This window comes from Chiloscyllium plagiosum, chromosome 23 (assembly GCF_004010195.1).
Source record: "Chiloscyllium plagiosum isolate BGI_BamShark_2017 chromosome 23, ASM401019v2, whole genome shotgun sequence".
Classification (NCBI taxonomy): domain Eukaryota; kingdom Metazoa; phylum Chordata; class Chondrichthyes; order Orectolobiformes; family Hemiscylliidae; genus Chiloscyllium; species Chiloscyllium plagiosum.
The window spans coordinates 20662913-20684179 of NC_057732.1; the positions used below are offsets into that span (position 1 = coordinate 20662913).

Here is a 21267-nt window from a genome sequence, read left to right on the forward strand (position 1 = left end):
CTGTCTTTTTGATAAGTTGAAAAACCATGGAGGTTTAACTGCCAGTCCTGACCCTCCTGTAACCAAGTTTCTGTGATGCCTACTACATCATAATCATTCACTATTATCTGTGCCATTAGTTCATCGGCTTTGTTTTGAATGCTACGAGCATTCAGGTAAAGTGCCTTAATGCTAACTTCCTTATCATTAGAGATGTTGGAAGTCATATGTCCTAAGTTATCCTTGCTTTTTACTGTATTCTCAGTCTGCCTCAATTTTAAATCCGCCTGGAAACATGCTATCCTGCTGCTTATCTTGCCATTTACCTCCATACTCCCTGTCGCTTTCACTTTCCCTTCCCCCCAACTCAGAAGTTTAAAGTCCTACTGACCACCCTATTTATCCTCTTTGCTAGAACATTGGTACCTGATCGGTTCAGGTGGAGACCGTCCCAACGGTACAGATCCCCCCTGTTCCAAAACTGATGCCAATGCCCCATGAGGTGGAATCCTTCTTTCCCACACCAATCCCTTAGCCACGTGTTTACTTGCCTAATTTTCTTGTCCCTATGCCAATTGGCACGTGGCTCGGGCAGTAATCCGGAAGCGGCAGGGACAGACCACTATAAACACCGGAGGAAACATCAAAGAAGCGCTTCGCAGGAGGCTCCCAAGCACTGATGATGTCGCCTAGCCAGGGGACGAAACGTTTGCAACAAAAACTTCCAGCTCAGCGAACAGAACCACAACATCTTTCCAATAGGAAGGAGACCAGAATTGCACTCAATACTCCAACAATGGCCAAAACAATGTCCTGTATTGCCACAACATGACCTCCCAACTCCTGTACTCAATACTCTGACCAATAAAGGAAAGCATACCAAACACCCTCTTCACTATCTTATCTACCTGCGGACTCTACTTTCAAGGAGCTATGAACCTGCACTCCAAGGTCTCTTTGTTCAGCAACACTCCCTAGGACCTTACCATTAAAAAGTGTATAAATCCTGCTAAGATTTGCTTTCCCAAAATGCAGCACCTCGCATTTATCTGAATTAAACTCCATCTGCCACTTCTCAGCCCATTTGCCCATCTGGTCAAGATCCTGTTGTAATCTGAGGTAACCCTCTTCGCTGTCCACTACACCTCCAATTTTGGTGTCATCTGCAAACTTACTAACTGTACCTCTTATGCTCGCTTCCAATCCCATCAATTTCCCACCTACCATTTCCTGACTAATAAGGATTTCCTTCACTTTCTCCTTCATGCTTGACTCTCTGTCTTCTTGCATTTCCTGAAGATTATTTGTGTCCACTTTAGTGAAGATTGATCCAAAGTATTTGTTCAACTGGTCTACCCTCTCTTTGTTGTCCATTATGAGTTCACCTGATTCGAACTGTAAGGGACCTATATTTTTCTTCATGGATGTTTTTGTCTTTATATATCTATAGAAGCTTTTGCAGTCAGTTTTTATGTTTTCTGCAAGCTTATTTTCATATTCTGGTCTCCCCTTCTGAATTAAACCCTTTGTCCTCCTCTGCCAAATTTTAAATTTCTCCCAGTCCTCAGGTTTGCTGCTTTTTCTGATCAATTTATATGCCTCCCTTTTGGCTTTAACACTATCCCTGAGTTCTCTTGTTCGCCATGGTTGAGCCACCTTCCCTGTTTTACTCTTATGACAGACAGGGATGTACAATTGTTGAAGTTCATCCATGTGTTCTTTAAATATCTGCTATTGCCTATTCCACGATCAACCCCTTAAGTATCCTTGGCCATCTAATCTTAGCCAACGCATGCCTCATACCATCAAAGTTAACTTTCTTTAAGTTCAGGACCCTAGTCTGACCAACATTTAGTCTAGAGTGGATAAAGACTTGAGCTGGAAAAAGCACAGCAGGTCAGGCAACATCAGATGAGAAGGGGAGTTGACGTTTTAGGTCAGAACCTTTTATCAGGACTGGGGAGGGGGCTGAGAAATAAATAGAGGGAGGGGTTTGGGGCTGGGGGAAAGGTAGGTGGGATGACAGTAGGTTGCTGCAGGTAGGAGGTGGCTGTGATTGGTCGTGGGAAGAATGGAGTGGATAGGTGGGAAAGAAGATGCATGCATAGGGTCAGATTAAGGGGCGGGGTAGAGAGGGAGGGCAAGGCCTGGGATAAGGTGGGGACTGGGTAGATGTGGAAGCTTGTGAATTCTATGTTAAGGCCATGTGGTTGTAAGCTCCCTTGGTGGAAGATGAAGTGTTTTTCTTCCAGTTTGTGTATGGCCTTATTTTGATGATGGACGAGGCCCAGGATATGCATGTCAGCAGGGGAGTGGGAGGATGAGTTGAAATGGCTGGCAACTGGAAGGTGGGGTTGATTGGAGCATACAGGCCGTCTAAATTGAGACCGTTTGAATGTTGTACGGAGTCCATGGAGGATAAGCCAGCTGCTGGTAGGCAGGTACTGAGGAAGGAGACATGGCTATAATAGCCATATCTGACCAACTCTGATCACTTTCCTCTACTATTTATTTTAAAGTTCTCTCTACTTCCCAAGTTATGGAGCGTGCAAGATGACTGGTATCAGCACAGGTGGGGACTGTCCCATCAGTACAGTTCCCACTTTCCCTATCACTGGTAACAGTGTCCCATGAACTAGAATCCACTTTTCCCCCACTAGTCCTCAGTCCATTATCTCTCCCGCTGATTTGCTCACTGCCAATTTTTCACTTCACAAAATAAAGTTCACGGACTCGGTTCAGAAAAAGTGAAGAGTTCAGTTCAGACAGAGAGCAGTTTGTCTTAGCAGGAGAGTAAAAGTTTTAGTTTAAGGCAACAAGTCACTCTAGTTGAAGTGCTTGAATTTGTGGAGTTTCCAAGCCAAATTGTTAGAACTGAAACCATTTCGGTCATCACTATTGGGAAAGGTTCATACTGGCCAATTTGGAAGAGAATTATAACACTGCCTTCACAATTTAAAGAAAAGAAGCTGGCAGGAGGTAATTGAATAAAAACTTAGATTTGAGGTAGGAATTAAATTTCTCTTGATTGAATATTTGTAAAAGGATAGTGTTCAGGAAGAGGTTGAAACTTTGTTTTACTGTTTGTGTTTAGTCATATATATGCATAGTTTTTCTTTTTTTATTTTGTGAAATAACGTTTGTTGTAAAAGAACAATCTCATGTGAATATGTTTCAGAGACTAAGCACCGCAGTAGCCAACTAAAAAAAAATCAAACATCTGCGCTATCAAGCCATGTCTCCTGGGATCTGACGTGTTCAATACCACCATCAAGTGGAATCATAACATTGCTTTTATATATGTTGGTAGCCTTGCCATCTGTTGCTATACTATTTTTAATCTTGGGAATAGAATAAACCTTATTACTTACTAAATATTCACTAAATAACTAACTTCCCTTGTGCAGTGGAAGAATCAATTCCTGGAGGCAGAAAAAGTTACATAAACCAAAAACAAAGGCAAAGCACCTCTTTTCCTTCCTCCCCGGCACTCCTTTGAAAATTATATTCTGCTACTAAGATACACTAAGTTTGCTAGTTAAATATGTTGTTAACTGAAAAGGCCTAACTGACCCAGTTACAGATGACCCATTTTCAATTTCAGTCATTAACTAAGCCCAGTTGTACTTCCATTGGAAACCTTGTTAAAACTTTGACAAGTTTAGAATTTAAATTGTAGGTCTCAGTTAAATGTTAACCACAAACAAAATTAGATTTGTAAAAAATGGTATAGACTCTTTTATCCAATGCCAGCATCATAACCTACTCCAGAAATAGAGACAAAGTCAAAGAAGGAAGAGCAAAGTCAGTCTATTTGAAACTGAGTGAAGAGTTAAATTTGGAAGAGAAGTTGATGAAAATTTTCATTCATTGGCAAGAACAGGAGATGTCAGAATATGGTTACGAATGTTTCAGGAAAAGAAATGAAGATGGGGATCTGAGCAGGTTTTACGTATCCCACGCAACGTTTCTTTACATTCTACACAAAATAAGAACTCATGATACAAAGGAGCGTACTATGGAGGAAGAATTGGTTAACTAACAGAAAATGGAGAATAAAGATAAATGGATAATTTTCATGCTGGCAAGTGGTGGAGTGCCATAGGGATCAACTCTTGGGCCTCAACTATTTACAGTTTATAACAACAACTTGGATGAATGGACCAAATGTATGGCTGCTACATTTGGTGACCACATACAAATAGGAAAGTAAGTTATCAAGAGGACATGAAAAGTCTACAAATTGACTTAGAATAGATCAGGTGAGTGGGCAAAAAATTGGCAGTTGGAGTATAATGTGGAAAAATGTAACCTTGTCCATTTTGGCAGGAATGAAGGGAATCTACAAATCTCAACAGTACAAAGAGATTTGGGTGCCCTGGTATGTGCAACTCTAAAAGTTGGCATGCAGGTACACTGTGAGTAAGTAAAATATTGACATTTTCATTAGGGGTATTGAGTATATAAGTGGAGAAATGTTGCCACAGCTGTATTAGAGCTGCAGTTAGATTTAATCTGGAGTACTGTACATAGCTTTGGTGACTTTAAGAAAGGATATAATTAGAAGTAGTTCAGAAAAAGTGCATTCTATTGATTCCTCAGATGAAGGGCTTGTTTTATGAAGAAAGTTTGAATAGGTTGGGCCTACACCTATTGACATTTAGAAGAATGAGTCATGATCTTATTGAAATGTACAAGATCCTGTGAGGACATGACAGACTACGACAATATTATCTCTTAAGTGGGAGGCCAGAAGGAGGGGACACAGTTTTACAATTAGGAGCCTCCTACTTAAGGTTGAGCTAGGGGAAGGCAACTGTTCTCTCTCAGAGGATCATTAGTCTGTGGTGTTCTCTTGCACAGAGAATGGTGGAGACTTGGTCATTGATTATATGCGAGGCTGGGAAGTTAGATCGTCAGAGTCAGGATTATAGAGGTGCAGACAGGAAAGCTGAGGTCAAAATCAGAGCAGTGATTCTCTTGTTGAATGGATGAGCTGGCTGGAGGACTTTGAATGGTCTACTTCTGTTCCTAATTCTAGTGATGTTGTGCATATTCCACAAATAGTGGTAATTGATCCTGTCTGCTGGACTTCTGCTCAGAAAACTGATGTCATAAACTTTTATAATTTGTAGTCAAACAGATTAATAAAATAGGAGAAAGTGATGACTACAGGTGCTGGAGGGTCAGAGTTGAAAGGTGTGGCACTGGAAAAGCACAGCAGGTCAGGCAGCGTCCGAGCAGCAGGACGGTCGATGCTTCAGACATAAGCCCTTCTGGAATGTGGAGGGGGAAAGGGGCTGAGAGATAAATACTGGGGTCAGGGTGGGGCTGGGGGAAAGGTAGGTGGGGCATTTCACTTAAGAAAATAGACTATCAATACAATGGAGAGATTACCAGTGTGCTCATTGTGAACTTAATGGGTTCAAAGACCTTGCTAAAAACTTGAAGATTAATATGATAACTGTCTTGATAAATATTTTAATCCATTTGTGCCACCTAAACTGTATGCTTAAAACCTAATTTTATGGAGGTGTGTTAAGAATGGTAACATCACCCACAAACCTTGTATAATGAGAAATTACAGGTCAGCTACTCAGGATCTCAGTACATGTTATGCCAGTGGGTGAGACTCCCCACAAAGGTCACTTATGCTAGACATGATCTATAGTGCTGCAGCCAAACACAGATGTGCAAGAACTGAACTATGTTGATAACTATTTTTTGTTAAATAGTTACATTGTGGTTAAGAATTGATCAAATGTTCAATGTCTTGTGTTGGGATAAATTTAATGTGTTCTGCTGTAGGTACTGACCTGCCAGGGCATTGCATGTGGACTATCACTGATAGTTTTCAATGATACCAACTGAAAAACATGGGCAGCATGTTTCCCAATGTTGTGCTCCAACCATCAGGACTTCCCAGTTGTGAATATTCATATAATCAAATAAAATTACCATTTACCACATGAAGGATGTTAGATGATAACTGAGTCTACTCTTTTCACAGAATGAATCTGTATGAACTTATCCAGAAGAACAACTTCCAGGGTTTTACCATATCTCTTATTTGTCGATTTGCACACACTTTACTAAAGAGCTTACGAATGCTCTTTAAAGAAAAAATAATTCACTGTGACCTGAAACCTGTAAGTAATAGAAATATGTTGCAGCTTTAGAGTCATAGAGTCATAGAGATGTACAGCATGGAAACAGACCCTTCGGTCCAACCCGTCCATGCTGACCAGATATCCCAACCCAATCTAGTCCCACCTGCCAGCAACCAGCCCATATCCCACCCAAACCCTTCCTATTCATATACCCATCCAAATGCCTTTTAAATGTTGCAATTGTACCAGCCTCCACCACTTCCTCTGGTAGCTCATTCCATACATGTACCACACTCTGTGAGAAAAAACTGTCCCTTAGGTCTCTTTTATATCTTTCCCCTCTCACCCTAAACCTATGCCCTCTAGTTCTGGACTCCCCGGCCCCAGGGAAAAAACTTTGTCTATATATCCTATACTTGCCCCTCATAATTTTGTAAACCTCTATAAGGTCACCCCTCAGCCTCCGACGCTCCAGGGAAACAGCCCCAGCCTTTTCAGCCTCTCCCTATAGCTCAAATCCTCCAATCCTGGCAATATCCTTGTAAATCTTTTCTGAACCCTTTCAAGTTTCACAACATCTTTCCAATAGGAAGGATACCAGAATTGCACGCAATATTCCAACAGTGGCCAAAACAATGTCCTGTACAGCCGCAACATGACCTCCCAACTCCTGTACTCAATACTCTGACCAATAAAGGAAAGCATACCAAACGCCTTCTTCATGATCCTATCTACTTGCGACTCCACTTTCAAGGAGCTATGAACCTGCACTCCAAGGTCACTTTGTTCAGCAACATTCCCTAGGACCTTACTATTAAGTGTATAAGTCCTGCTAAGATTTGCTTTCCCAAAATGCAGCACCTCGCATTTATCTGAATTAAACACCATCTGCCACTTCTCAGCCCATTGGCCCATCTGATCAAGATCCTGTTGTAATCTGAGGTAACCCTCTTCGCTATCAACTACACCTCCAATTTTGGTGTCATCTGCAAACTTACTAACTGTACCTCTTATGCTCGCATCCAAATCATTTATGTAAATGACAAAAGGTAGAGGACCCAGCACTGATCCTTGTGGCACTCCACTGGTCACAGGCCTCCAGTCTGTAAAACAACACTCCACCATCACACTTCGCCTTCTACCTTCTACCTTTGAGCCAGTTCTATCTCCAAATGGCTAGTTCTCCCTGTATTCTGTGAGATCTAACCTTGCTAACCAGTCTCCAATGGGGAACCTTGTCAAATGCCTTATTGAAGTTCATATACATCGCATCTACCACTCTGCCCTCATCAATCCTCTTTGTTACTTCTTCAAAAAACCCAGTCAAATTTGTGAGACATGATTTCCCACGCACAAAGCCATGTTGACTATCCCTAATCAGTCCGTGCCTTTCGAAATACATGTACATCCTGTCCCTCAGCATTCCCTCCAACAACTTGCCCACCACCAACTTCAGGCTCACTGGTCTATAGTTCTCTGGCTTGTCCTTATCACCCTTCTTAAACAGTGGCACCACGTTAGCCAACCTCCAGTCTTCCGGCACCTCACTTGTGACTATCGATGATACAAATATATCAGCAAGGGGCCCAGCAATCACTTCTCTAGCTTCCCATAGAGTTCTGGAGTACACTGATCAGGTCCTGAGGATTGATCCACTTTATGCGTTTCAAGACACCCAGCACTTCCTTCTCTGTAATCTGGACATTTTGCAAGGTGTCACCATGTATTTCCCTACATTCTATATCTTCCATATCCTCTTCCACAGTAAATACTGATGCAAAATACTCGTTTAGTATCTCCCCTTTTTTTTAACATGTAATTAATATAACCATTCTACTGCATTGGGCAATACAGTGTTGGAAGCTTATATGTTGTGAAAGTAGATAGTGCATTCCCATAGAAACTAATCAGGGCTCTGAATTTCATGTTTAAATACACATCTGAAGTGTGATGTAATAGTCCATTTACTACCTGACAATTTTCAAAATAATAGATAATTTCCCAACAGAACAAAAATCGATCAAAATATTAAACCAAGGTAAATTAGAAGTGTCAGATTTCAAAACAAATGCAAGTTTCTCTCTCGGATGCACTGAGTATGCTAGACAAAGCTGGCAGCATCATGGCTAATTCAAGATATGTGGAATTGTGGATATGTACCTAACTGAATACTAAGCTAAGGATAAGGTAGATACTCAAATTGCTAAATGGTGGGGATAAAAACGATCCACTATAATGATACTTGAAGTGGAGCTAATATGTATCAGGAAAGTTATCGATTGATTTATTGCCACGCGAAAAGCTTTATTTACAAGCAATACAGGCAGATCATACTAAGCAAGGATGAAGATCATTTGGTATAAAAAAACTTAGAGGCATACAGATCACGTCGCACAGAAACTATCACCTTCTGTAGTTTCTTACGGACATGGGCAGAGCAGTTGCCATACCAGGCTGCTATGCACCCAGATGGTATGCTTTCAACGGTGCACTTGTAAATGTCGGTGAGGATCCTTACGGACATGGCCAAATTTCCTGAACCGCTGAAAGAAGAAGAGGCATTGTTATGCCTTCTTGAGTGTTGCATCTACATGGGAAGTCCATTTCAGGTTGTCGGTTCCCATTCACTCCACGGAACTTGACACTCTCCACACTTGCAACCTCAGCTCCATTGATGTAGATGGGAGCACGTTCTCCACCTTTCTTTCTGAAGTCAATGATCAATTCTTTAGTTTTGCCGATATTGAGAGAGAGGTGGTTCTCATTGTACCACGTCTAAACTGCCTGGAAATCATTTTTTTGAACAGAAGACTGAATGGTGATCTAATTTTTAAAAAAATGTCAAGGTTATGTAAGGCTTTTATAGAGTGCGTAAAAAGAAACTTTCATATGTGAGCAGGACCAAAACTAGGTTATTTATGATAATCACTAATAAATGCAAGAGGCAATTCAGGAGAAGTTTCTTTACCAGAAAGTGGATAGATTGTGAACTCGCCACCAGAAGGAATGATTGGAGTGAACAGCATAGATGCAGTTATGGGAAAGATATATAAGCTGAGGAAGGAGAAATGAATAGAAGGTTAATATTGGTGGGGTTCGATAAAGAAGGGGGGGAGAGGGCCTCCGTAGAGTATAAATACCAACATGGACCTGTTCAACCAAATGCCTTGTTTCTGATCTGTAAATACTTTGTAACTTTGCATTATACTGACATCATTATAGATTGCACTGGCAACATCAACAAAAAAAAACATTTTTTTATTAACCTGTTTTTCTAGTCAACCTGTTCAGAGATATAACATAGAACAATACAGCACAGTACAGGCCCTTCAGCCCACAACGTTATGCCATGCATTTATCTTAATCTAAGATCAACCTAACCCACACACCCTTCAATTTACTGCCATCCATGTGCTTGTCCAGCAGTTGCTTAAATGTCCCTAATGTCTCTGACTCCACTATCACTGCTGGCAGTGCATTCCATGGACCCACCATTCTCTGCATAAAGAACCAACCTCTGACATCTTCCCTACACCTTCCGCCAATCACCTTAAAAGTATGACCATTCATGACAGCCATTTCTGCCCTGGGGAAAAGTCTCTGGCTATCTACTCCATCTATGCTTCTCATTACCTTGTACACCTCTATAAAGTCACCTGTCTTCCTTCTTCTCTCAAGTGTGAAAAGCCCTAACTTGCTCAATTTCTCTTCATAAGACATGCCCTCCAACCTAGGTAAATCCTGGTAAATCTTCTCTGCATCCTTTCTAATGAGGCGAACAGAACTGGACACAATATTCTGAGTGTGGTCTAACCAAGGTTTTATAGAGATGCAGCAAAACCTCGCAGCTCTTAAACTCAATCCCTCTGTTAATGAAAGCCAAAATACCACACGCATTCTTAACAACCCTATCAACTTGGGCAGCAACTTCAAGGGATCTATGTACATGGATCCCAAGATCCCGCTGTTTGTCCACGCTGCCAAGAATCCTGTCTTTAACCCTGTATTCAGCATTCAAATTCAATGTTCCAAAATGAATCACTTCACATTTATCAGGTGCCACTTCTCACCCAGCTCTGTATCTTGTCAATGTCATGTTGTAGCCTGCAACAGCCCTTGACACCATCTACAACACCACCGACCTTTGTGTCATCAGCAAATTTACTATCCCACCCTTCCACTTTTTCATCCAAGTCATTTGTAAAAAAATACAAAGAGTAGACACCCAAGGACAGATCCCTGTGGGACACCCCTGGTCACCAACCTCCAGGCAGAATACTTTCCATCCACAAACGCACACTGTCTTCTTTCGGCCAGTGAATTGTGTATTCAGACAGCCATATTTCCCTGTATTCCATACCTCCTAATTTTCTGAATGAGCCTACCGTGGGGAACCTTATCAAATGTCTTACTGAAATCTACATTCACCACATCCACTGCTCAATATTGATCAACTTGTCTTGTCACATCCTCAAAGAACTCAATAATGCTTGTGAGGCATGATCTGCCCCTCACAAAGCCATGCTGACGATCCTTAATCAAATTATGTTTTTCTAAATAGTCATAAATCCTATCTCTCAGAATCCTTTCCAGTACCTTGCTTACCACAAACATATGACTGATTGTTCTGTAATTCCCAAGGATCTCCCTATTCCCTTTGTTGAACAGACGAACAACATTCACCTCCCTCCAACCATCCAGTACTACTCCTGTGGATAGTGAGATTGCAAAGAGCATTGCCAGAGGCACAGCAATCTCATTCCTCACGTCTTGTAAGAACCTTGAATATATCCGGTCCAGCCCTGGGGACTTATCTACTTTGATGCTTCCCAGAATTTCCAGTATATCCACTTTCTTAATATCAATCTGTTCAAGTCTATTAACCTGGTCCACTGTGTTCTCACTATCAACAAGGTGTCTCTCTCTCTCTCTCTATGAATACTGAAGCAAAAAACTCATTTAGGGCCTCCCCTACCTCTTCAAACCTCAGGCACAAGTTCCCTCCATTATCTCTGATCGGCCCTACCCTCTTTGATCATTCATTTATTCTTCGCGTAAGTGCAGAATGCCTTTGGGTTTTCACTAATCCTTCCCGTCAAGATCTCCTCAATCCATTTTTGAGTTCTTTCCTAGCTACCCTGTAATCTCTAAGGCTGTGCCAGATTCTTGCCTCCTCAACCTTAAGTGAACTTCCTTTTTCCTCTTGATGAGAAGTTCCTCTTCTCTTGTCATCCAAGGCTCCTTCACCTTACCATTCCTTGCCTGTCTCAGTGGGAAAAAGTTATCCAACACTCACAACAAGTGCTCCTTAAACAGCCTCCACATGTCTGTTGTGCATTCTCGTAGAACAATTGTTCCCAATTAATACTCCACAGCTCCTGTCTAATAGCAGTATAACTTCCCCTCCCCAATTAAATACCTTCCCATACTGTCTGCTCATATCCCTCTCCCTGGCTTTGGTAAAGGTGAGCCGGTTGTGGTCACAGTCACCGAAATGTTCTCCCACCAAGAGATCTGACACCTGGCCTGACCTGTTGCCTCGATGTTATTACACACCTCTGGAGTAGGTGGGACTTGAACCTAGGCCTTCTGGTCCAGGGGTAGAGACACTATCACTGAGCCACAAGAGGGCCCAGAAAGTTATAGAACAGTTTTATACAGCACTTTGTTGATGTCCCTACTGTTATATTTGGAAACAATCTCTTGTATTGATTCAATTTATCATTATTTGCAAAGTCTTTCTGTGAATTATTTTAACTATACAATTAAATTCTGCAATAAAAGCTTTACAGAAATATTTTGAACTAGAACAGAATGCAGCATGAGTTTCCTCCATATTGCTTATGAAAAGTTTTGTGAATAATGGCTTTAACATAGATAACACACAGAGTGAACACAGACTGCCATTCATAGAAATAAATACATCTGTGCTAGACTGCCATCTAGTGGCAATGAAATTAAAAAACCTGACTCCCTCTAGGGCAACCTGGTCCACTCTTCCTTCACTCTCAACATTCCCCCCTCCCCACCTTCTCCCCCCATCCCACCCCCATCCTACCACCCACAGCACCTTCCCCTGCAACTGCCAAAGGTGTAACAGCTGCTCATTTACCTCCTCCCTCCTCAGTTTGGAAGGGCCCAAACATACCTTCCAGGTGAAGCAGCAGCTGCACTTCCCACAATCTAGTCTACTGCATTCACTGCTCACAATGTGGTCTCCTCTACACTGGGGAAATGAAGCGTGGACTGGGTGACCTCTTCATAGAATATCTATGTTCTGTCCACAGAAAAGACTCTCAGCTTCCAATTGCCTGCCACTTTAACACACCACACGGCTCCCTAGTCAACATCTCTGTCTCAGGCTTTCTGCAATGCTCCAGCAAAACTCAGTGCAAGCTGGAAGAACAACACCTCATTTTCTGCTTGGGGACCCTGCAGTCCTCTGGACTCAATATTGAGTTCAATTATTTTAGGACCTGAACTCCCCCATATCCTAGTAAACCCACCAGGCCTTGTTATCACATAGTTTGTCATTACACGCTACCCATTGTTCGTCACTAACAGTGTCTATTGATAGCTATTCACCCTCCCAGTCAAATCATTATCAACTCTTTTGGATGTCCAACTGTTCTTCTCTTTATTTGGGCTCTATCCCCACCTATCATTTAATCAATACCCTCTCCCCCCACTCTATCTTCTGCATATAAACCGACATTTTCCTAGCTACTATCAGTTCTGATTTCTTTTCACAGACACTGCCAGACCTGCTGAGCTTTTCCAGCAACTTTTGCTTTTGTTTCTGATTTACAGCATGTGCAGTTCTTTCGGTTTTTAATAATATCTGATACCTGATGTTCTGCGATATTTTTCCATTGGTATGCAGAAGCTTTGCACAAACATTTCACAACCAGCTCCACCAGATTTCCCAGAGTTGGTGCTAGTTACAGAACCTGCCAAACTCGAAATCAGAACTGGAGAATTTCAAGTATTGTTGCAGTTTTAAAAGGATTATTGTCTCCAGGAGCCTGGAAATATTCCCTAAGGAATAATGATTCTGAACTGTACAATAGAGAATGGAACTGCTACTTGAGGAAACAGTGTTTTTAACACTCCCAAGATATCGTCTATGGAAGGCAGCAATGAAAGGTTTATGAAAGGCGGTAGCAGAATAGGCAAATGTGGTAGCGTACATTCAGTGGAATTGGTGATAGCTTGTTAACCAAGGTAATTCTACCTAGTTATTGCTAACCAACATTCTTTTATACTAAGTGGATAGACAAAATATACATGTCACAAAATGTTACATGTTGTCTATGATGATACACAGAGCATTTTAGAAGATTTGCAGCCTTTGTGAATTTATGTTCCAACGACAATATGTCGGTGGATTTCCCCCTTTGTTCCATACATTAAACTTTATTCTCCTTTCAGCAGGAGAGGAAGAAACCATAATTTCAATGATCCTCAGCCCGATCCTCATTGTTATTCCAATCCCATCTTCCCATCTATTCAGCCTTTCACATACAGTCAGTGTAGAACATTTGCCAAATGAAAAGCTTTCACATGAGAACATTGACGAACCATTCATATAGAATTCATATTTCATTTACATAGTAACTGCAGTAGTTGCTGCTTACTTTGGGACTTTTAAATAATCAAATATACATTATTCTTTCCCATGAAACACATAACATAATACAATAATGTGTTTATTCTTTGTTGTTAGGAAAATATATTACTTTGCCCCAAAGGCCGAGGATTAATCAAGGTGATTGATTTTGGATCAAGCTGCTTTGAGAATCAAAAAGGTTTGTACAGATAAAATAATTTTCACTCTCTACATTTTCTGTTGAACTGTCAAAAGAAAACAATATATTTTCCCTGCCTCATAAGCGATATGGTTGGGGATTCTGGGCAGAGGGTCCACAACATAGAGAAAAGTCATTTTGAGGTAGTTCCTGATGCCTACCTCTGAGGGAAGGTCATTGCCAAGGTTGGTTGGGAAGAGTTGCCTTCCTTTTGCACAGAGGAAGGCAGTTAACTAAAGGAAATGAGGTCCCATTTAGGTGCCATTTTGCAAAGATATCAGTATTTTCCCATTGTCTGCAAAATATGAAGACCATTGTTTCAACTGAAGCTGTCTCGGTGTCTATCGGAACCGAGTGCTGCTTGCATCAATACAGAAGCTGCTGGGATTTAAAAAACACTGGCAATTGCCATTAATCCTGCAGAGTCTCTCCACCATCTTAATGGCCTTACTGGCTTTGGGTCTCTTTATCTGATTACTTTTCTGCTATCAACTGATGGTACTTCCATTGCTGATATGTCCCCATAATTGTATGCCTGTTTTAGTAGCATACACCAATCCTGGTGGGCAGCCCATCTGATAGGGCATCAACCCAAGAGACCCACCCATCATCCTTAATAAAACAACGAGTACTGAATTCACCTCCCATAACATTGTGCTAGTGAGAGCAATTTCAGCATGGACATGTCTGGAAAACTGACATTTAGCCAAAACAACATGTTAAGATTCAGCCCAGTATCTAACTACCCAACGTAACTTGCAGTTTATTTAATGATAGCTATTAGCAAATCTATTTAAGACAAGAGTCTCTTCTTGTTAAGACTCACTCATGGTTGTTCCTTTGCTGCCATAAACCGAATGAGCCCTTAGACCCAGTCAAGGAATGCAGAATGACAGCAGCATCTTTCTACCCACAGATTCTGCACAGGATGCCTTGCAAACTGTTGCCAGGTGTTAAGATCACACATAAGTCTTGCCTGTCCCTTGTCTCTTTCCTTATTCTTCCAAGCACCAGGCCACCCTCAGCACTCAGAATTCCATGTCCTTGGTAAGATTTGGCATCACATCCTATTATTCTTACAAAATCTCTAGCTCAATGTTTGCTGTGGCCTGTAAAGAGGTACAATTGTTTGAACCTACAGGTGTGTAGCTTAATTGTTACTCATTTATTTTATTTTATTGTTAAAATCTACTTTGTTTGTACAACAGTTTATACATATATCCAGAGCAGATTCTACCGCTCCCCTGAAGTAATTCTTGGCTGCCAATACGGATTAGCAATTGACATGTGGAGCTTTGGCTGCATTTTAGCTGAGCTCTACACAGGCCACCCACTCTTTCCTGGGGAAAACGAAATTGAGCAATTGGCTTGCATCATGGAGGTATGAAAAAAATCAGGTGTCCATCTTTTTTAATTGTATATTTATTTTTGGATTATCTCCTTATTGGATTTGTACTTTGATTTCTTAAGGTATTTGGGGTTCCACCCGCAGAAATCATTCAAACCTCACAAAGAAAACATTTGTTTTTTGGTAAGAGTTGGTATTGAAGAGTTTTATCATTAAATTCAAGCTCAATATGATGTAGAATATTTCACAATTTTTTAAATTACTTTAATAATAATTCAGTTTTCACAACTTACTGGCATTTCAGTGATTGTGTGGAAATAATAGTAGGCTGTAGATAAGAAGAAGAAAATACATGTTGACAACAATTGTTAAGAGTGCAGAAAGAACACAAAATAAAGGTAACATAAATACTTAAGGAATAGGAAACATTATATTGAAATAACAGAAGGTAATAACAATATATTTGTTTAAAAATATCAAGTAGGAGTATTGAAAGAAATGGCACATTAAGTAGTTAGCCAACCAACTTACAGAACATCAGTAACAGAACAAGGTAGTGGAAGATCATAATTAGAAGTGAGAAACCAGATCTAATAAGGACATCAGAAACATGCTACAGATAAGCATCAACAGATAAAATTGTGGGCTATTCTGTATTTAGAAAAGATATGGATAGAGAAAATGGCTGTGGGGTAAATGTCAATCAGAAAAATACTGGCTGTCGCAAGAAAGGTCTTACAGGTACACAATCCTTTAACGGAAAATCTGAAATCTGAAAAGCTCCGAAGTCTGAAATTTTTTCGTGGAGTGTGGAGCGTCATTTTAGCATGTGAACAGATGACCCTACTCCACACCCACTTGAACCACCCCAGACAGGATGGTCAAGCACTGGCAGGCATCAATTCTGTCTCAGTGCCCATACTATTCACATGTGTGTCTGCTGTTAGGTAATTTTTATTTTTAATTTCACTGTGAAAATGTCATTTATTCTGAAATCCAAAAGATTCTGAATTCCGAAAAACAACTGGCCCCAAGGATTTCAGATAAAGCATTGTGTACCTGTGCTAACAAATAAAGGAGCAGTATCCATTTGGATTGAAATAAAAGTTAGGAGGAGATTGGTGACACTGTTAAAGATAAACTTTAGATTGCCAAATAGCAGCAGGTGAAGAAGAGGAATGAGTAGGCCAACACAATTATGATAATTGGGAATTTCAACTCCAGTCTATATCACTTACCAAAATCTTTTAAAGATAACCATTTCAACTTCACCAAGGTCTATTACAAAGGTCAAAAGAACTGTGGATGCTGTGAATCAAAAACAAAAACAGAAGTTGCTGGAGAAGTTCAGCAAGTCTGCACACATCTGTGCAGAGAAATCAGAGTTGACGATTCAGTCCTGTGATCCTTCCTCATAACTGAGAACAGTTATCAGTTCACACAAACGAAGCTGTATCAGAACGAGCCACCTCACACTGCAGCACAGACAAACTTCGGAAAACAGAGGAGAACCACCTATAACAACGTATTCAAGAAGAACGGATACCCAAAAAATACAGTCCGCAGATTCCTCAAGAACAAACCACGACAAGCAGACCAAACACAGCCAGAAACCCTAACCACCTTACCATACATCAGAGAAGTTTCAGAAATGATAGCCAGACTACTAAGACCCCTCGGAATCCTACTGGTACACTAACCTACCAACACTCTCAAACAAAAACTAACAAACTTAAAAGACCCAGTACAACCCATGGACAAAACCAACGTCGTCTACAAAATTCCATGCAAGGACAAACAGGAAGAAAGTTAGCCACCAGGATACATGAACACCAGCTAGCCACAAAAAGACACGACCCTCTCTCCTTCGTAGCCCTACACACGGATGAAAAAAACCATCATTTCGACTGGGACAACAAATCTATCCTGGGGCAGGCTAAGCAAAGACATGCCAGAGAATTCCTAGAGGCCTAGCACTCCAACCACAACGCCATAAACAAACACTTAGATCTAGATACCATCTATCAACCCCTCAGAAAACGAACAGGAAATTACATCACCACAAACTCCAGGAACCCCATCCAGGACAAACATATAAATAGAAAGCAGGAGACAACAGCTTTGCTTCACTTGGAGGTTGCCACTGATGATGTTACCTAGCCAGGTAATGAAACGTCTGGATATCAAACCTACAGCTCAGCGAGCAAACCTACACCCTAAACTGAACCAGTCACAATAAAAACAGAAAGTACTGAAAAAACACAGCAGGTCTAGTAATATCTGTGGAAAGACACAGAGTCAACATCGAGTTCAATGACTCTTCTGAAAATAGAGTCAGATTTATCTTAAACTCTGAATATAGATGCTGCCACATCTGTTAAGGTTTATCAGTGCTTTCTAATTTTATTCAAATTTTCCAGCATTTTGTTTTTCTAAAACATATTTTTATTGAAAAATAGATTTTTAAATATTTCAAGTACAAAACAATACAATTCAAAACATTACAAAGAAAGAACACCAAAAACATTTAAACAACCCAAATCGGCCTCATGTAGAAATGTATAAATATACATATGAAAATATATTTAAAAGCCAATTAACTACTTAACTAAATAAATGATAACTAACAACAAATTAATAAATAATAATAATACAGCTCAGCAAAACAAAACACTAACTCTCAAATATCGAGAGCATTACATTTCACATATTCATACTTTCACAGTTCCCCCTCTCTGGATATTAGACTTGTAAAGCACAAACGTTATGGCTATATAAAAGCCCTTATTGGTGTGGCATCCAGGTATTCCAAAAAGGGCCGCCATGTCCTACAGAAATTTTCAGTTTTGTGGTGTACCGTACTTTTAGGAAAATTCAAGGGGATATGCTCCGTAACAATCTTATGCCAACTCGACAGGCCCGGGAGATTTTCGGACACCCAATCTAACAAGATATTCTTTCTTGTGCAGAAAGTGAGGATGTTGAAAAGTCATTTCTTATGTGCATCTGCAGGGAATACACTGGGCAGGCCAAGGAGAAGAGAGATCGGATCCTTCTCCACTCTTACACTCAAAATCCCCTACATTGCACCTGCCACAGCACTCCAGTATGTTTGAAGCGTACCACAAGACCAGAAACAATGGGTAAGAGTGTCCGTACCAACTTTACACTTGGGACATGTTGAAGATACTCTGATTTGAATTTTGACAAACAATCCAGAGCCAAGTGGACCCTTTGGAGAATCTTCAACTGTAAAGCATAGGTCCTATTGCAAATGGATGTCTTTCTTGCGTTTTCCCAAATATCTTCTCATGCCTCTGAGAAGACCTGAACGTTTAGCTCTCTCCCCCACACCCTGCAAAGTGGATCAAACTCATCTGAGGGGCCACCCCCCTAACTGATGATATGAAGTGCTGACAGAAAGTGTACTCTTAACACTGAGCACCCACCTCTCTATGTCAGATTTGTAGGGATCAGTCAAAAGTGTAGTTTTTTTTTAATAAAATCCCTACCTTGAAAAACACAAAAGAGGTCCCCATTAGATAGCTTGTATTTCCACGCTAACTGATCAAAAGACATCATTGTGTCTCCCTCCAATAAATCGCCCATGCAAGACATACCCCTACTTGCCCAATGTTTGAATCCTGAATCCATCATCCCTGGTTGAAAACCCAGCACACTCACCATAGGTGTAAGAAAAGATGTTTACCAATATTGTCTTTCCTCTGCCGAATTGCCCTCCATGCTTTACCAGTATTGATAATTATTGGGTTATGGCAATATTCTTTAACTGTCCTCATTTTGTCCAAAAACAGCAAACTAGTGAGGGAGCACTTTGCCTGAGAGGTTTCAATATCAAACCATACTGAAAAAAGGATCCCCACAAGCTCAATCACTCACGCAAGATAAAAGCGAGCTTAGTTGATAGTTTTTAATGTACGAGAGATCCACTCCCCCCAGTCTGTGAGGTCATTTCAGTTTAGTTAATTTAATAAGGGGCTGCGTATGATGCCAAATAAAAGAGCTGAACCAGCCGTTCAGTCTCCTGAACGTTTACTTACCGAAAATTAGAGAGAGCATCCATATAGGGTATAACAAACTGGGGAGAGTATTCATGTTAATAAGAACCATGAGACCGGAAGCACATCCCATCATTGAAAGTGTTGTGTGATTTTGTCGAATAATTGAACAAAATTAGCTTTAAACAACCGATCAAGAACAGGAGTGATAAATATGCCCAAATACATAATACCCTGCTCATCCCCCCGTGACCACTTAAATGGGAATTGAGATTTGCCTTCAAGACCTAGCAACTTTGTAAGACCACCCATAGGCATAGCCTCTGATTTTGCAAAATTAATTTTGTACCCCAAAAAGGTGCCAAATGAGCTGAAACTGCTGGATTTGACAAAAAAAATTAGGACATCGTCCGCATACAATGAAATCTTATGTAATTTTAATCCCACTTCTGAAGCCGATATATTGGGATCCCTACGAATGACCTCCCCCAACAGTTTAGTCACCAGTGTAAAAAGCAATGGTGAAAGGGGACAGTCTTGTCAGCTGCTGCTAAAAATGCAAACATTGCTTGATTGTACCTCTATTGGTGATGATCGCAGGGAGAGGGTCACTGTAGAGAACCTTTACCTATCTTATAAAGGCTTTGCCCAAGCCAAACTGCTCTAGAGTATAAAAAAGGTATGGCCACTCAACTCTGTCAAATGCCTTCTCTGCATCTAGAGAAATTACCAATCCTGTATTGACTGTTGTTGACATACTTGAATTACATAAAGCAGCCTCCTAACATTATTGGAGGATCTGCGGCCCTTTATGAAGCCCATCTGGTCCTCTTTAATAATAGAAAGTTACACAGTTTCCAGCCTTAACACAAGAGTCTTAGAGAAGATTTTAAAGTCAACATTTAAGAATGAAATGGGCCTGTAAGAAGCACAGTCTTCTGGGGCCTTCCCTTTTTTAAGAACAAGCAAGATATTGGCCTCTCTTAGAGATGGCGGGAGACAATCATGACTTTACGAGTCATTGAACATGTTGAGCATCGGGCCTGACAATATGCTTATAAATTCCTCATAGAATTCACTGAGACGTCCATCAGGACTGGGTGCCTTTCCACACTGAAACTGCTTCACAGCCTCCTGCATCTCTTGCTCTGATAAGGGAGCTTTGAGAGAAGACTCTTGTGTGGGGGTCACGCCTGGGGGCTGCAAATGCTTGAAAAATTACTCCATTTTGGCCCTCCCCTTCTCACAACCCTCAGATTGATATAATTCAGAGTAAAATCTCTGGAATGCTGCATTAATCTTTTTGGAATAACACGTTAGGTTCACAGACCCTTCCCTAATCGACGTAATGGCTAGAGGAGCACTCCTTTTCCAAGTGAGATACGCTAGGTATTTGCCCGGTTTGTCACCATGCTCATATAATTTTTGTTTTGTGAAAGTAAACTCCTTCTTTGTTGTCTGCGTGAACATGGAATTCAGACCACAGCGCCATAATCTTCTGCAGCTTGACCAATAAGGGCCTGTCAAAGTAAGCCTTCTCGGCTGCCTTCAACCCTGCTTCGTGAAGACATTGCTGCTCACCCTTCTGCCACTTCCTACTAGCAGAGTAGGAAATAACTAACCTCCTGCCATAGGCTTTGGCAGTTTCCTAACGGACGGACAGGCTACTAACTGAGTCTGAATTAATGTGGGCGGCACGGTGGCACAGTGGTTAGCACTGCTGCCTCACAGCGCCAGAGACCTGGGTTCAATTCCCGCCTCAGGCGACTGACTGTGTGGAGTTTGCACATTCTCCCCGTGTCTGCGTGGGTTTCCTCCGGGTGCTCTGGTTTCCTCCCACAGTCCAAAGATGTGCAGGTCAGGTGAATTGGCCATGCTAAATTGCCCGTAGTGTTAGGTAAGGGGTAAATGTAGGGGAATGGGTGGGTTGCGCTTCGGCGGGGCGGTGTGGACTTGTTGGGCCGAAGGACCTGTTTCCACACTGTAAGTAATCTAATCTAATC

General features: G+C 41.1%; 1 protein-coding gene across 1 annotated transcript in view; it reads left to right on the forward strand.

Annotated features, from left to right (window-relative positions):
• Positions 1-21267, forward strand: part of dyrk4 (dual-specificity tyrosine-(Y)-phosphorylation regulated kinase 4) — an 84648-nt gene that overhangs the window by 36587 nt on the left and 26794 nt on the right. Inside the window, exons 5-8 of the mRNA XM_043713200.1 lie at positions 5990-6128; positions 13816-13897; positions 15106-15278; positions 15368-15428. Coding sequence (XP_043569135.1) covers positions 5990-6128; positions 13816-13897; positions 15106-15278; positions 15368-15428 — 455 coding nt within the window. The remainder of the gene's footprint in view (positions 1-5989; positions 6129-13815; positions 13898-15105; positions 15279-15367; positions 15429-21267) is intronic.